General features: G+C 40.6%; 1 protein-coding gene across 1 annotated transcript in view; it reads right to left on the reverse strand.

The window, feature by feature from the left end:
* Window positions 1-17,988, reverse strand: part of CEP170 (centrosomal protein 170) — a 195,426-nt gene that overhangs the window by 74,937 nt on the left and 102,501 nt on the right. Inside the window, exons 8-10 of the mRNA XM_065401011.1 lie at window positions 16,246-16,722; window positions 12,104-12,282; window positions 11,645-11,929 (exon numbers count right to left, since the gene is read on the reverse strand). Of these exons, the coding sequence (XP_065257083.1) occupies window positions 11,645-11,929; window positions 12,104-12,282; window positions 16,246-16,722 (941 nt within the window). The remainder of the gene's footprint in view (window positions 1-11,644; window positions 11,930-12,103; window positions 12,283-16,245; window positions 16,723-17,988) is intronic.

A 17,988-nucleotide genomic window follows, 5' to 3' on the forward strand; every position in this document is an offset into this window, starting at 1 on the left:
GGCGAAGAGGCCGGTGTGGTGCTCTGGGTGTTGGCCGGCACTGGAGGGTCCACCACCTGGTCGGACTCCGGGAGCGGTGCTGAGGAGTTACGTCGCTCCGACTCCTTTCTCGGGGGTCTGGAGAGTGGGGCCAACGGTGCTTCCGAAGCTCCGATGCCAAGCGAGCTCCCACCGGGGGCTGCGCCGGAGGCCACGGTGCCCACTGGTACCATTGGGCCGGCCATGACGCTCGGCGCCACTGCACCTGCTGTGGCACCGGTGGGGCCGGCTGTCCAGGTTGGCTGGCCTGGCCCATAGAAGGACTGCTATGAATGGTGGCCGGGCTGGCGTAAGATCTGCTGCTGTCTCCGGACCGGGAGGAGCGGCAGTGCCGGGATCTATGACGGCCACGGGAATGTGATCTCGACGTGGAGGACCGGTAACGACGGTAATAGCTGCTCCATGAACGGCCTCAACGGGCGGACCCGCGATGGCAAGACGCCGGCGATCGACACCCGGGGCTGCGACGTCTTGGCGGAGACTTGATGTGGGAGTCCAAGTGGGAACAGCATCGACGATCATGCCATAACTGACTGTGGTACCCTCTCCAAGATGGCGACGCCCACCGCAGTCTCGTCGATATTCACTCTTTGAGGACGAGCGGTGCGGGACCCAGCCAGCCAGTCTGGTCGGTGTCGAGGGCGATCCACCTGGACTCTGCCCCGAGTGGTCGCTGGGCGGTGATCGGCATCGGGAACGTTCCCTCGACCGAGACCAGTACTGGGCCAGAGGCGACTGTGGAGATCCCAGCGGCATCTTGCCTATGGAGCGCGGGGCTGACATTGGCAGTGCTCTGGGCACTGGCATGGACATGACGTCCCGGACCGCCTGGAGGGCTTCAGGCGTGGACGGCATCTGGACATATGGAGAGGCCTGTCCTGAAGGGGCTGGGCTACTCCGCTCAACTTGAGTCGGAGGCCTGGGGCGGATCGAGGACTGCCCGACATGGGCCTAGACTCTGTCCCAGACTTCCCTCCGTGCCGCTGCGAAGGAGGAGTCTTCCTGGCCCTCTTGGCATGCCCCGTGGATGGGGAGCAGTGCCGGCTGGTCGATGGCACCGGAGGATCGCTGCGTACCGACGCCGCAGTGCCGCTTCAGAGTGGCATGCCGGGGTCGGGGTCGGCGCCGACTCCATCAGGATGGCCCGGAGCCTAATGTCCCTTTCTCTTTTGGTCCGAGGCTTAAACGACTTGCAAATCTTGCACCTTTCGCTGATATGGGTTTCTCCCAAGCAGCACAAACAATGCGGCTCACTCCTTGGCATAGAACGCCTACAAGAGCCGCACGACTTAAACCCTGGGGTGTGGGGCATGCCCTGGCCCGGGCTCACTGACTAACTAAATTAACTAAACAGCTAACTAACTACAGATACTAACGCTGAATGAACGAACAGTTCTGGGGATGAGCTATAGCAAAGCTGGAGCAGAGCAGTTCCGACGCACCTTCACTGGCGGCAAGAAGGAACTGAGGGTGGGGTGAATGTGCAGCTCTCCTTATACAGCGCCAGGCAGGCGCCACTCCAAGGATTGTGGGGGCGCTCCCCCCCTATGGGTACTGCTAGGGGAAAAACTTCCGGCACCAGTGCACGTGGCGAGCACGCACACCTATTGTGGAATATACATGAGCAATCACTCGAAGAACAACAGAATATAGTTAAATGATTATAATGAATTTCTCCATCTAGAAACTTTTCTAAGAATTTGATTTCTATGGTTTAGGCCTTAGTATGGCTATATCATAGAATCATAGAATATCAGGGTTGGAAGGGACCTCAGGAGGTCATCTAGCCCAACCCCCTGCTCAAAGCAGGACCAATTCCTAACTAAATCATCCCAGCCAGGGCTTTGTCAAGCCGGGCCTTAAAAACCTCCATGGAAGGAGACTCCACCACCTCCCTAGGTAACGCATTCCAGTGCTTCACCACCCTCCTAGTGAAATAGCAACCTTATCTTTCAACCTTATCAGCAACCTTATCTTTCAACTTAAAGTAATTGCATTACAGTTAAAGGAAACAATTGTGAAACCAAAATAATTTAAAAATATTTTCAGCTGAGCCTGATGTTTCCATAGTACCTGAACAACCATAGGACTCCATTTGCCCTGGCAAGATAGGATTATGAGCTGTATTATGATACTGATATTATGTATTATGATACTGATTATGATTACAGCACATACATGCTCTAGAATGTGAAGGAACAGAACAGGAAAATGCAGACTGAAATTCTCCTAAGCATAGTAGCAAGCTTAATGCAGCATTTTACGGCCTTAAGAGATTCAGGAATGTCCTGCAATGCAGTTACTGTTGAGACAAATTGGACCTAGTTTAAATAAAGAATCATAGGACTGGAAGGGACCTCGAGAGGTCATCTAGTCCAGTACCCTGCACTAATGCCAGGACTAAGCCCTGGCTGGGATGATTTAGTTTGTGTTGGTCTTGCTTTGAGCAGGGGGTTGGTTAGATGACCTACTGAGGTCTCTTCCAACCCTAACCCTCTAAGTACTATCTAGACCATCCTGACAGGTGTTTGTCTAACCTGCTATTAAAAATCTCTGATGATGGAGATTCCTTAATCTCCCTAGGCAATTTATTCCAGTGCTTAACCACCATGACAGTTAGAAAGTTTTTCCTAATGTCCAACCTAAACCGCCCTTGCTGCAATTTAAGCCCATTGCTTCTTGTCCTATTCTAAGAGGTTAAAGAGAACAATTTTTCTTCCTCCTCCTTGTAACAACCTTTTGCGGGACCCCACTTGATAGGCTCTTCCAGCTTGACTGTGAACCACTGATAACTCCTCTCTGGGAACGGTTTTCCAACCAGTTATGCACCCACCTTGTAGCTCCATCTAGGTTGTATTTCCCTAGTTTGTTTATGAGCAAATCATGAGAGACAGTATCAAAAGCCAGAGGGGTAGCCGTGTTAGTCTGAATCTGTAAAAAGCAACAGAGGGTCCTGTGGCACCTTTAAGACTAACAGAAGTATTGGGAGCATAAGCTTTCGTGGGTAAGAACCTCACTTCTTCAGATGCAAGTAATGGAAATCTCCAGAGGCAGGTATAAATCAGTATGGAGATAACGAGGTTTGTTCAATCAGGGAGGGTGAGGTGCTCTGCTAGCAGTTGAGGTGTGAACACCAAGGGAGGAGAAACTGCTTCTGTAGTTGGATAGCCATTCACAGTCTTTGTTTAATCCTGATCTGATGGTGTCAAATTTGCTAATGAACTGGAGCTCAGCAGTTTCTCTTTGGAGTCTGGTCCTGAAGTTTTTTTGCTGTAAGATGGCTACCTTTACATCTGCTATTGTGTGGCCAGGGAGGTTGAAGTGTTCTCCTACACGTTTTTGTATATTGCCATTCCTGATATCTGACTTGTGTCCATTTATCCTCTTGCGTAGTGACTGTCCAGTTTGGCCAACGTACATAGCAGAGGGGCATTGCTGGCACATGATGGCATATATAACATTGGTGGACGTGCAGGTGAATGAGCCGGTGATGTTGTAGCTGATCTGGTTAGGTCCTGTGTATCAAAAGCCTTACTAAAGTCAAGATATACCACATCTACTGCTTCCCCACTATCCACAAGGCTTGCTACCCTGTCAAAGAAAGCTATTAGGTTGGTTTGACATGATTTGTTCTTGACAAATCCATGTTGACTATTACTTATCACCTTATTATCTTCTAGGTGTTTGCAAATTGATTGCTTAATTATTTGCTCCATTATCTTTCCCTGTACTGAAGTTAAGCTAACTGGTCTGTAATTCCCTGGGTTGTCCTTATTTCCCTTTTTATAGATTGGTACTATATTTGCCCCTTTTCCAGTCCTTTGGAATCTCTCCCATCTTCCATGACTTTTTGAAGATAATCACTAATGGCTCAGATATCTCCTCAGTCAACTCCTTGAGTATTCTAGGATCAGGCCCTGGTGACTTGAAGACATCTAACTTGTCTAAGTAATTTGTAACTTGTTCTTTCCATATTTTATCCTTTGATCCTACCTCATTTTCACTAGCATTCACTATGTCAGACATCCAATCGCTACTAACCTTTTTGGTGATGACTGAAACAAAAAAGTTATTTAGTATTTCTGCCATTTCCACATTTTCTGTTATTGTTTCCACCCCTCCCCCCATCCCCCACCATTGAGTAACAGGCCTACCCTGTCCTTGGTCTTCCTCTTGCTTCTAATGTATTTGTAGAATGTTTGCTTGTTACCTTTTATGTCTCTAGCTAGTTTAATCTCATTTTGTGCCTTGGCCTTTCTAATTTTGTCCCTACATACTTCTGTTGTCTGTTTATATTCATTCTTTGTAATTTGACCTAGTTTCCACTTTTTGTAGGACTCTTTTTTGAGTTTCAGATGTCTACAATACATTTCAAGAGAACAAGACAACCCAGGAGAAATATGTAAGGCAAAGACAACATAACCCCATTTGAACCAGCCTAATAATTTCGGAGTCAATACTTCATATTGTTTGCAAGAGTCCCTGTTTAGGCTTAAGGTTGCTGACGGCTCATTGCTATGCCATAAACATATGTAATACTTCCAAAATGCTCAGAACTGGTATCATATTCCTTTATGAATACAAGATACCTGCTGTGATCCATTTAACAGCATTATGAAATTTTCCAACACCTACAGAACATAAATAGTTTCTTTTATCTAGAAAGGGTAAATGGTTTATATAAATACCATTTTGAATTCCTCCTAACCATTGTTACAGATTTACATTTTCTAAGGTTCAGCAAGGCTTTCTAACCTTTGAAATATTTGGTATTAAATAGCATCTTTGAAAAAAAACTTTTTTTCTGATAGAACCTCTCCAATGAATAAGTGGAGGGTAATTTTGAGGGATTTAGGGCAGGAAAAAAGTTTTGGATACATACAAAAGACACATGGAACACCTGCTGAAAGAGATCAGCAAGAGAGAAAAATGCCATTTTTTCATTTAGTGATCAAGAAAATTTGACATACTGTAACATTAAAAATATGTTCTGGGTCATATCAAGATCCTGAATAGAATTTTTGTTGTGTTCTGCACTCTGTTATCAGCTGGGGTGTTAAGAATATTACCCTGCTAGGAAGAGTCTTGCCTTTTTGAAACTACTTGTTTGGAAAAGAGCATATTTTCTTCCATTCAAGGTCTTCTCTGAAAAATTAAGCCAAATGAATTAAGAAATTAGGACAATGTATTTAAGTGTGACTTTTCTTTCCTTTACATTTGTCAAAGTAGCTTTGCATCTCTACAGAAAGACCCTTTGCATCATACAACTCGTCCTTCAGTCTATCACTCACGGGAATCCTGACATTTGCATCAATGCGTGCATGAGGATTTAAAAACTGAATGTTACAAGCAAAGGCTACCATATGAGGTTTAGTCATACATTTTCCCTGCACAATTAATGTGCTTAATTTTTCTATTTGTTCTTTTCCCATCAAGGGAATTCACTAATATTGCTCTAAATATTAAAGTCATACTTGAGTAACAAAACTGCATTGAGTATTTGGATGCTGAAACATTGCTGGCTGATAAACTCACTTTCCAATAGACTTTTTACTTGCCCTTTCAACATCAAGCACTTCAGAGAGAGTGTAGAAATAATACCATACAGTATTAATAGTAGAAGAGTATAAACTATATAGGAAAGAGATATCATAAGAAGTTGTGGGGAGTACTACTATAACTACAGGAGTCCAGATATTTTATGAAATACAAATTCTGAGTAGTAGAGGACCATGCAGTAAGTCCTGAATGGAAACAAATCCCTAGTCATAAGAATCAGGGCCGGCTCCAGGGTTTTTGCCGCCCCAAGCGGCGCAAAAAAAAAAAAAAAAAAAAAAAGCCGCGATCGTGATCTGCGGCAGCAATTCGGCAGGAGGTCCTTCGCTCCGAGCGGGAGTGAGGGACCATCCGCCGAATAGCTGGACGTGCCGCCCCTCTCTGGAGTGGCCGCCCCAAGCACCTGCTTGGCAAGCTGGTGCCTGGAGCTGGCCCTGATAAGAATGCAAGTATACCAGTGGGGGGTATACTACTGGCCTCTCTATCATAATAGTGCAGTGTTGAGAGAGACTGTGATGTACTGAAACCTATGTTAAAATTATAAGCTATCACCTTAAATTCTCAGGGTATTTCCTGGTCCTAGCTTGTAGGCTAGAGGGCTCTGTAGGGAAGCATGTGATCTGGGTCTTTTAGCAGCTGCAAAGAGCCAGCTTATAGCAAGGTGGGGTGAGCTTTGCTTCTCTGCCTTAGGGAGCAGCCTGCTTTGTCTCTCTGTTTTTGGTTCTTGTGTATTGAAGTTCTAGATTGTAAGAAATAAAGTAGTATTTTCCATTACAACTTTCAAGAAAGTTTTTTTGTTTTTATCTAACTTCTCTGTATGTCAGATCATTGAAGCCATAAAATTAAACTAAAACAGCAACAGATGACTTCAGTTACCCAAGTAGTAATGGGTCAAAAGTCACAGTGAGCTGGAGGCTGAAGAAAGCTTCAATAATATATGCAATTACTTGGGAGTAACTGGTTCTGGAGCGCACACACACATAAAAGATTACTACTGACGGTCTCTGAGTAGCATAGGGGATTTGTTCAAGAAATAACCCTAGTAGTTGAGCAAGTAACAGTGACCATTACACTGGGCTAAAGCTGAGGAACTGGAGGTTTGTAAACATAATTGGTTAGAAGACGAATTAAAATAAGACTTCAAATAAATCAATGATATTGGGAGGGGAGGGAAGGAGAGGAGAGAGAAAGGCACAAACAGTTGCTTGGTGGACAAGAAGGGGAAAAAATTAAAGACATCAGTTGTAGAGGAAAGTGAGATGGATCCTTGGGTCATGTTTCAAATGGTGAGATGGCATGAAAAGCACAAAACTAACAGGAAAAAGTAGAATGAGATGATTAGGAACAATAGGGAGAAAAGGAGGAAGCGAGAGCCACGTGAGACCTGAAAAAAGAAGTACCCTGGATGTCAATATCTGTCCTAGTGAGAGCTGAAAACATGTGTGTATGTGTATGTATACCCCTCATGGTGGGGACAGCCATATAGATATATATTGTTAGATGCCAGCTCTTGCCTGGGCTGCTGGCATAAGTTAAGAACTAAAACTCATAGCTGGAGACCAGACCAGTTCACTTGTATGTTAGTTTTGCTGAAAATAGCTATTTGTCTTATAAGAGGGTACAGTATTTAGTGTTTAGACTCTATGAAGTGCTGGTAAGTTGCTGCATGCATTAATGTCACTTGTAATGCCTGTATTCCAGGCTATAAGAAATTATGTAAGTTTAGCTTTATAACTTTGAAGAGGTTTGCTCTGAATTTGAGAGCTCAGGCATAAGAATTGTCCCCCCTGTCCATCCAGGACTATCAAATTCAGATGGGCCATCAACGAACATCGCAATACAAAGGATAGGTTAACAGCCCTATCACACCTTGGAAATGCTACCTGTAAGGAAGCTGGTCCTGTGGACTTGGAAGCTGAATGAAGGAAATAAAAACTAAGTCACAGGAAGATTTTCCATCTCTCTTCGCTGTTTGAATTCAGACAGGGCCAGAGACTTTAGAGTCTAAAGTTTAGACTGAGGCAGAGATCTCCAGGGATTACTCCTGGGTCTGCACTGAAAGACACTTTGAATTGACAGATCACTACAACTCTGTCACACTTAGGATTTAGATGGTAACTCATTTGTGTATATATGTTTGCTTGCTTTAACCTGTAAATAACTCATTTCTTTTTCCTAGTTAATACCTTTAGATAGTTTATTACAGGATTGGCTACAGACGTTGTTTTTGGTGTAAGAGCTAGAGTACCAACTGAACTGGGGTAAGTGACTGGTCTCTTGGGACTGGAAGCAACCTGAAGACAGTGTGATTTTTGGTGCAAGTGATCATTTATCTCTAAGGCTAGGTCTACACTACAGCGGGGGGTCGACCTAAGATACGCAACTTCAGCTACGTGAATAGCGTAGCTGAAGTTGCGTATTTTAGGTCGACTTACCTGGCTGTGAGGATGGCGGCAAGTCGACCGCTGCCGCGCCACCGTCGACTCTGCTGCCGCCTCTTGCCGCGGTGGATTTCCGGAGTCGACGGCAGAGCGATCAGGGATCGATTTTATCACGTCTTCACTAGACGCGATAAGTCGATCCCCAATAGACCGGTTGCTACCCGCCGATCCGGCGGGTAGTGAAGACGTGCCGCTAGTCCAGTTTGTCTGGGTGGCAAGATAGACTGGAGAGTCTAAAGGGACTGTCTGTGACTTCATGGGAAGACTGTTATAGTGGAGTTGACATTTGTTACTGCCTTGGTGAAATCTAATAGGACACACCACCAGTTTGGGTCTGCCCTGTTTTTGAGATAGGCACTCATGGTCATGAGCCACTCTTGACAGCGTGATTGATATATATATATATATATAGAGAGAGAGAGAGAGAGAGAGAGAGAGTGAGAGAAATTCTAATGGCTTGGGCATAAATAAATAAAAGGGGCCTCTGTTTAAAGTTTTATATGAAGATATCTCTAATTGTATCGTTGGACTATTGGGGTGAATCCTTGGCTGGAGCCAGAGCCAATACTGAACTCAACCGAAACAGTCTCTTGTTCAAACTTAGTCTGATAAATTACAGAGCAGTAGACCTTCCAGTTCTAAATAACTACAGACAAGAGAACAATTCCAATTATCACTGCATTTTCAGTGTAAAGAAAAACTAATACAAATCTAATTAATTTTTTGGGACTGGTATAGAGGAAGTATAGCAGAAAATTTTAGTGGTAGGAAAAATTCTGTTTCTATTCATTTAAAAAAAAAAAAAAACCATCATCTGAATCTGGGCTACTGGGACTAAACAGTGCCCTAAGTACCAGGTAAGACAGTTACATGACAACTGCATGAGGTACGCTCCCCAGACAAGAAGTTTAAGCGGACAATGACCCAACTAATAATATTTAACAAAATACTAAAGTCTATGTTGGTGCCTTACACATGGTCTAAATCAAGGCGCTTTTTAAAAACATATACAGCTGAAATAGAATGATTTTTAACTGAAGATAGACATGCATTTCCAGCTTGCTTATAAACATCCCAGAGAGCTGAAACAATCCATATAAACATCAACATTGCAAAATATATATATATATATATATATATATATATATATATATATATATATATATTCTTTTCAGAAGTAACAAAGTTAAACCATAAAACACAGAATAAGTAGGAGAGACCTTACCAAAATACCCACATATGACAGAATATGAACAGAAAAACGTGTGTCAGAGGAAGATCATGACCATATTACAGGGGTTCTCAAACTGTGGGTCAGGACCCCAAAGTGCGTTGCGACCCTGTTTTAATGGGGTCGCCAGGGCCCAAGGGCTTCATCCCTGAGTGGTGGAGCTCAGGTTCTCTCTTGTCTTTGCAGAACCAATATTGAAACTTTCTTCTTATGATTGCCTTACAGGCTTCCCTAATAATATTGTTGTGGGTTTCTCCATTTTCATTGATTTTATAATGCATTTTGATTCCTTTCGTATAAACAGCTAAAATTCCTGAGTCTTTAAGCAATAAGTTATTCATCCTCCAAGATCTCTAACTTTCAGTTAAAATCACAGAGCACAGCAAAAACGGAGCATGTTCACTGCAAATCGAACTGCCCTATGATACTTATCTCCTTTGTAAAACACTGAGATCTATGGATAATATTGATAATAATACATAGTTCTTATATATTATTATAAGAGTTTCTAACTGGGTGGATCTAAGAGCAGAGGAAATTATTATGTGATCAAGCCATCTGTTTAACTGGCAAGCATGAGAGAGTCTTTGGAGGGTAATCAAAGTTCCTTCCAAGTCTCAAGAATGCACAGCTCCTATAGCTTATTCTTTATATGTTGAGATCTATATGCTTCCTGTTTTTCCGCCCCCTCAGGACCACATTTGACTCTTTAGATTTTCCTTTTGTAAGTTTTCAACATGTCTAATCTGAGTTCCAGATAATTTTCTGCCTTTTCTATTTATTTCAATTTTTGATCCATGTCTGTGACTGTTTTCGTATGTTCACTTGAGACTGCTTTCATTCTGTTGACTCTTTTTGCTAATTCTTCTACTTAAGTTTTAAGATCTTAAATTGCTGCCTGAACGTCGCCTTTGATGTATTTTAGCTCAGAAACAATCTTCTTGCTGTCAAATTTTGTGGAAGAGGCAAGCTTGGTTTTGTTGGGTTTTTTTTATTTGATTTACAGGCTGCTTTCTCTGAGTCAAATTCAGAGTTGGAGACAAACAACTCCAAATTCAGTAATTCATAAAGTTTGTGACCACTAACACAAAATAAGAATGCCCTGTTCTTTATTTTCACTTGTTCCATTTTGAAATGTTTTCTTTTCAATTTTTGTTAACTGCTTTAATACACAACAAAAGTAGCTTAGGTCTTTTGAGGACTCTTAAGAAAGGAATTATCTGAATCATTTTATATTAACCAAAAATTGAATAAACTATTCCATTAAATCCCTAAGTAAAATAGAAAGAAAGTATTTTTTCCTAAAATCAAAGATTTAGTTTAATCTGTTTCTTTATATTTTTCTGTTTTTCATTAGCAAGAATTGTTGGCTAAATCTGTTTACTGGAATCTGAAAAAAGGCTTTAAACATAAAGAACTAAAGTGACTATCATGTAATTTTTTGGAACAAATAAGCAATACATTATCTGCATAGCATGCTGAATATGTATCACTGTGGGTCTAAACTGGAGACCACTGTCCTACACAGATTAAGATTCCTTAAATGGATTATTTAGGAAAGCAGAGAATTAGTAATAAAGAAAGTTCTGATTCAAAAGTGGCAAGCCAAATGTTTACAATAAGTTATTCTTATCTTGATATTGAGTCCAAACCCTTATTATAAAACTAAAGCTATCTTGGTAACTGAGCTGCAGTCTCCCTCAACAGGCGCCTAGAACCAGAACATGATCACTGTTTGAGTACCAGTGAGTTTATATGTATAAAGGAGAGGTGAAAATATTCTTAATTCTATTCGATGGAGTATGACAGATGCTGAAATTTAGGGCAAGTTACTGAAGTACAAGCTATACATTGACTATACCACCTTTACAATTCTGGAAAATATGAGGTAGTGGTATAATTTGTTCATCTGAATTTGTTCTTTGTCACAACATTAATCAGTGTATGGAAAAACAGGAAGAGACGTGGAGTTTTTAAAACAGATCACTATTTTCACAGGACTGTAGTAAATCCAAATTTAGTAACTTTGCTAAAAACACAGCAATTCTAAAATGTTGTTCTCTAATTCAGACAGACAGGGCAGATTGAAACAACAGTAGGATCTAACCATTTTTAATACTGTGTAGAATATTGAGTAGAATACTGAGTAGTAAATAAAGAATAATAGCAATACCATCAAGAGTGATTTGGAATGTTTAGGCAATACACTGCAAGCCCTCTTATGCCTTTTTCCATACACAAATACTAAAGTCTACTTTGAGAACCTGTATTTCATTATGATTACAGTATCCTGGTAATTTCAGTAAGTAGCATGTATTTCCCATGAGAAAAAACTCAAATGCAGTGTGTAATAGTGGTATGTATTTTAATTTCTTACCTTGTCAATCATTTTACGTGCTTCCATTTCCTCAGAATTGGGATTTTCCAACTCAATAGTGTAAGTACCTTTGTCACTTTGGTCATCATCATTGTCCTTTTCAGTAGCAGCAGAAACAAGTTGGCTTTTAAATTTTTTGTCCATCTCCTGGTTTTGGCTTGGTCTATGTCCAAGACTTCCTGAACTTCTTAACAATGCAGTTTGTAAGAAAGGTAATGCAACCGAGGGTTCTTCTGATTTTTGTTTTAATAGTTTTGCATGAACACCATGTGCTACCCTACTAGCCTGCAAAGGCAAAGAAACCCCTTTGATGTCTCCAGATGTACCTTTCACTTTCTCAGCTCTCACATGAGGTGTTGAAGAAGGAGTTTCTGAGCAAAGAGCTCCTACGTTCTGAGAAAAGGAATAAGATCGTCTCTTTCGAGGATGGTCTTCATCAAAAAACTCAATCATAAAGGCAGTCTGACTTATAGCAGCCTGCTCTTCATGCTTTTCTGTAGTATGGGCTTTCTGGTATGACTTTTTCTGTTCTATATGTTGATGCCTTAAATGCTCATCAAGTGTTGCTCGCTTATTGTAATGCCTGCGTGCACCAGCATTTTCTGAATCACTCTGTGTCCCATCATCATGTTTATTTCCTTTAAACAAAACAAAAAAGAAATATATTACTACAAAGTAAAAATATCACATGGACAGAAGCTGGCAAATTAAAATGTACATGGAAATTATACTTGTTTTTCTGTTGGTAACCCAATGTCCTTCAGTAACAGGCTCTGCAGACTTCCTACAGCTACACTAACGCATTCAACTTGCTACCAGTCAAACAATGAAGTCTTTTACAATCTGATCAGTGACACAGATGCATTTGAATTGCCTTTTTAAAATCTGTAAATACTTAATCAATGGTTTACAGAACCAGATAATATTATATAGCTGTACCAGATCTTGGTCTCATTTCATCAAGCCACCCAATCAAATTGCCTTCTTTTACATAGTCGGCTGATTACAAATGACTCCTGCACCAGAAAACAAAACTTGACCCTGAAAAAGCTCCAGGAAGGGTTGAGGGGATGCAGAATATAGTTATGTAATAATTCACTGTTATTGGGAAACACTTGTAGAGAACTACAAATTTGGAACATTATTTATAAGTATTTTCAGAATAACTTTCCATCTAGTTAATTACTGTCGTTTCCAGAAAAGGGTGTCTAGTTAGCATCAGCACTAATCCTTTATCATACTCTCACACAAGTACAATGAATATTCCAACCAGTCACTCCTGCCAGTCTGCTAAAACACTTTGAGATCTATGGCTAAAGATCACTGTATGAGAACTTATTATTATTTAAAAGAAATTTAAATGGAAGGAACTACATAGCGACTGAAATTTTAAAAGCCAAACTTATTACAAAGCAGTCTTCTGTGAAATGAAACTATCCAAACACTGTAGAATAAGTTGCTATTCTCTCTCTTTAAATCATCTGGATTTTCTTCTTTTAGCCATAAGGTGTTTTTTTAAGTAATTTATTTTTGTGCAAATGTTGTTAGTGACTAAAATGTTGACTTTTCCTCTGGGTCTCCTAGAGTGTTTAGATTGTCATTTAGATTGGAAGCTCTGCTAGTTAGTAACTGTTTTGATATGTCTCTTTACAGCATCAAACACCACTGTTAGTGCTAAACCAATTAAAATAATCATAACAATTAATGGAAAACAACTAATATAGTAATTATAAAATTTAAATTTTAAATTCAGCTATTTTGTATGCTACAAAGATTATGAAGTGTTCATTTTTTGTTTCCTTTACCAGACACAGAAATATCAGCTAGATAATAATATGAAACAGTCATCCAGCTGGCTGTGTTGATAATGTTATGTTACATGAAAATAGAAGTTCATTTTCCACAGTTAATTTGGAATTTCTGGTACTCTGTTTAACCAAAATGGAGCATTGCAGAGGCAATGTAACAAAGAAAATAGAACAACTATAGCACTTATCTAGCAATCAGACATCATCTAGAGCAGGAGTGGGCAAACTACGGCCCGTGGGCCGGATGTCGCCCATCAGGGCTTTGGAACCGGCCCGCGGGATTGCCACCCCTCTGGCACCATGGGGCTAAGGCAGGCTCCCTGCCTGCCCTGGCCCCGCGCCGCTTCTGGAAGCGGCCAGCACCACGTCCCTGCGACCTCTGGGGGAGGAGGGGAGCAGAGGGCTCTGCGCGCTGCCCTCGCCTGAGGGCACCACCCCCCGCAGTTACCATTGGCTGGGAACGGAGAGCCTGCCTTAGCCCTGCTGTGCACCGCTGCCACCCCAGAGCCGCTCAAGGTAAGCGGTGCTGGAGCCCGCACCCCGAACTCCTCCTGAACCCTGCACCCCAACCTCCTGCCCTGAACCCCTTGCCGCACCCCTCCTGCACCCCAACCCCCTGCCCTGAGCCCCCTGCCACACTCCGCACCCCTTCCTGTGCCCCAACCCCTTGCCCTGAGCCTGCACACCACACCCCCTCCCACACCCTGCACTCCCTCCCATACCACAACCCTGTGCCCCAGTCCTACATTCATGGCCCTGCATGCAATTTCCCCACCCAGACGTGGCTCTCAGGCCAAAAAATTTGCCCACCCCGATCTAGAGTCTTTGCTCTTTATCTGTTAGAGGATGAAAAGACAATATATCTACTAAAAAAAATAAAAATTGGGATTACCAAGTAGGGATGTGGAAGAAGCTCGGAACTGTGGTAATATTCCATGATTCATACTAATATAATAATCATACACATATTTATACACAGTAGGTTTAAAAGACGGGCTTTTGCACTAGAACTTAATGAGACAAAAAACCTTTAAAGATTTGATATTTTAGCTTTTCTGTTGCTGTTACCTCTAATATTAACACTAGGATAAAAGTGTACTTCTACATGGCTTGTTCTTATTGTTGAAGTGGTTATAATCTTCACATCACAACCTATTATGACAACTAACTTAGATAGTAAGCACTCTGAAGCAGGAACCATCTTTTTATTATGTGTTTGCACAGTGCCTAGCACCGGCGGCCCTGGTCTAAAACTAGGGATCCTAGGTGCTACCACAATATAGCAATAATAATACTGTCATGAAACTTATAGGTCACAGTTTTTTGCATCATGATTTCACTGCAGGTTTAGCTAGGAATAGGAGACAGACAGGGAGAAGATACCAATATGTTAAAAAGCTTCACTACAATGCTCAGAGTCAAGCTTTCAGAGTGGTTGTAGGTATTCCCTCATGAAGGGGGGAAGTGCAAGAGACCAGCTGTGATACAGTAGGTCACACAGTGCATTATCCAGAACAAATTCCTGTGGTACAACATACATTTTCAATTGAAAGAACTGTAAATGTGCATTTGTAACAGAAACATCTTCAAGTTTCTGCTACATAAAAGGGATGCAATTCTTGCATGCATATGCCTGCCCAGGCAATAGTTCTTCCCATTTTTCACAGTAACATGTCTGATAGTATAAAGAATATTTTAAGAGTCCAGTACAATCCAATGTCATGAACAGCAAAGCAGTAACTGTGATATTATTCACTAAAAACACTGCAATAATACTATGCTATTATTTCACTAATAGCACGGTGATATTGCTGTTTCTAAGACTTTCAAGCTTTCAATGCACATTTTTGATCAATAAGACAAAGAACATTTACTCAATCCCAACTGACTGAGCAGACAAGTATATTTAGGTTGCAAAGCTAAGAAATAAGGAACTGCACAGTTAAGTTTTCAGGATTTTTTAAAAGTAAATAATTAGTAGACTTTTAAATATTTGTCATCAAGATTTCTTTCTGAAAAGTTTGAATGTCAGTGGAATACTTATGAGCAAATAATCATAACAGAATTTTTCATTAATTCTGCTTAATGAAATCACCACATAGATTTTACTCCTTTGAAAAGCTATTACCCCCGCTGAATTCATTTTTATTTGAAATGTCATTGGATCTGTAGTCTGCAATAAATCAACGTCTGAAATCAACTGGAACTTTGGTTGACAAAAATATTTGTGTAAATATTTTACTGATGTATTACAAAACATTTTGGTTTATATCAGAGTATGGACTTAAAGTTGAATCCAGGGTCCCAAATCAGTATGTTAAATAGAGTATCTGTGTATGCTGCGTATCTAGCCATTAATGTGCATCTTCTTTAGCTCTCATGAATGTGATTATAGCAAAAGGATTTTTTTTATGTATCCAACAGAACATTTGCTATTTTGATTATCAAGAGTGATTCAACTTTTGTAAACAAATGCATGTACAATCTTATAAATTGTGTAACATTACCCAAGATGTTTTTTCTTTCAAAGAGCAAGCTTTTGGAACATATGAAGCCTTCAACTGTATAATAACGTAACACAACTGCAGTCAGCATACTTACTGTAGGATCATTTAAGTTAATTGTTTTACTTTTTTAAGACTCCATCCTGCAAAGAAATTTGCTACCACACTCTCCTGTGCAGATGCAACAATGACTTCAACTGGACTCCACAAGACTGCAGGGGTCCATCCATGACCTCTGTGAAAGATTGAAGCCTTAGGAAATAAATATAGCTGAAATTATTCACTTTACCTTTCAGCCTCTTCAAGTAAACTGGAACATCACTCTTAATACTTTTGGAATCCTCCTCTGTTGCTTCCCATATCATTCTAGGGGGATTGTTCTGTGCTAGCCAGTCAGCTACTTTGCTCTCAGCAGCCATCATCACAGTTTGAAGCCCAGGAAGGTCCTGTCCACCAGGAGAAGACTTCTTCGGCTTGTGGCGCTGATCTGAAGTGAATTTTGTCACATGATCTTTGATAGTTACTTTTCCTGGAGTGGTGTCATCAAATTCAATGGTAAATGAAGCATGCCCTGCACCTGCTGCATGTGAGGTTTGGGTGTCTTTTGTTGGGATTTCATGAATAGTGCTCTCAGCTATTTGTGAAGGTTGCTGGAATTCTTTTGTAGGAATTTCAAAGTAACTTGGCTCCCTACAGAAAGGATATAGTTCTTCTTCATTTGCAGCTGAAGATTTCTCCTCAACTTGCTTGGCATCTGTGCTGCATCCTATTAAGAAAAATAAAAAATTGATTTCACAATACTAGGGAACTTCAGGGTCTTCAAGGAATTTCAGAATTCCTATAAAGGCCACTGGAGTAATTCCTGGAAAACAGCACAAGCCCATGCAGAAGACTGAACAAGGTACTTCTGGAACTGTAAGTTATTTTTGCTACATGAAAAATGTCACTGAAGAGAGGACAGCCATGACTGTAAGCATGTCAAGCTGGCAGAAAGTTCTCTTAGAATTTGTCAAAGAAAATTTGCACTCCAACAGATTTGTGGATGATGGAAGGAGATTCATATTAATAGCAACATAGCAAATAGTTCAAAAAATCATAAGAGCTAATATTTTGAAAAATAATATTGCTATTCAGAGCTACCTGGAAATCATCAAAAAGCAACTGACTAGATTTATGGAACAGGTGTCCTGAATTAGATGGGGTTGATATGACTTCATTTCCTAAGCTATACAGTCAGTATAATTTTTCATAGCAAGACTGTTCGGAAAAATAATTCAAATATGAATGCAAGATAAAAATGAGCTCCCATGTGAAAGTTAAAACAAAGAACAAGAATAGGCATTTGAGACTGTTTTATAATACAAACATGTTCTATATTTTTACAAAAGATAAAGCCGTGAATTATAAACTAAATTCCTAATGATACGTGCCCCTATTTCACTGAACACACTTTATAAAGCACAGGAAAAGCAGACTAGAAACTACAGTAGCCAAAAGAATTCAGGAATTCAATAAATTTCATGCTTTTGAATGGAGCAAAGAAAACAGGGGGAGTGGGATGGGAAATAAGTGTCCCACTGCACATCCTGAATGAATGTTAAATTAAAGTTTTCATGCGGCTGCTAGCAAAGTGATCAGTATCCTTTTAGGAAACTAGCCTTTACATGCATTTGGCAAAAGAAATATACCAGCCAAAATATCTGATATAAAGATGCACCATAAGCAAGAGATATTCATCTAAAAGTTAATAGCAGCAAGCCAGACTCCAAACAGCATAATTCAAATGGTTCTCACACTTTTTACATGATTCATGTTAAGATTTGTGGAAAAGGATTTTAGGACACAGAGTGAAGTACTAAAAATCCTATTAATATGTTCATCATGTGGCTGAAAATAGACAAATTGTATCCACCTAAGATAGTTAAATTTGTACCTGACATCTGTTATTTAGCCAGTAATGTAGCAATGTAAATAAAGGAATGTACAAATGAATTATAAATATTTCCTGTTATTCTTCAGGAAAGATTTGCTT

Source organism: Emys orbicularis, chromosome 3 (assembly GCF_028017835.1).
Source record: "Emys orbicularis isolate rEmyOrb1 chromosome 3, rEmyOrb1.hap1, whole genome shotgun sequence".
Lineage (NCBI taxonomy): Eukaryota > Metazoa > Chordata > Testudines > Emydidae > Emys > Emys orbicularis.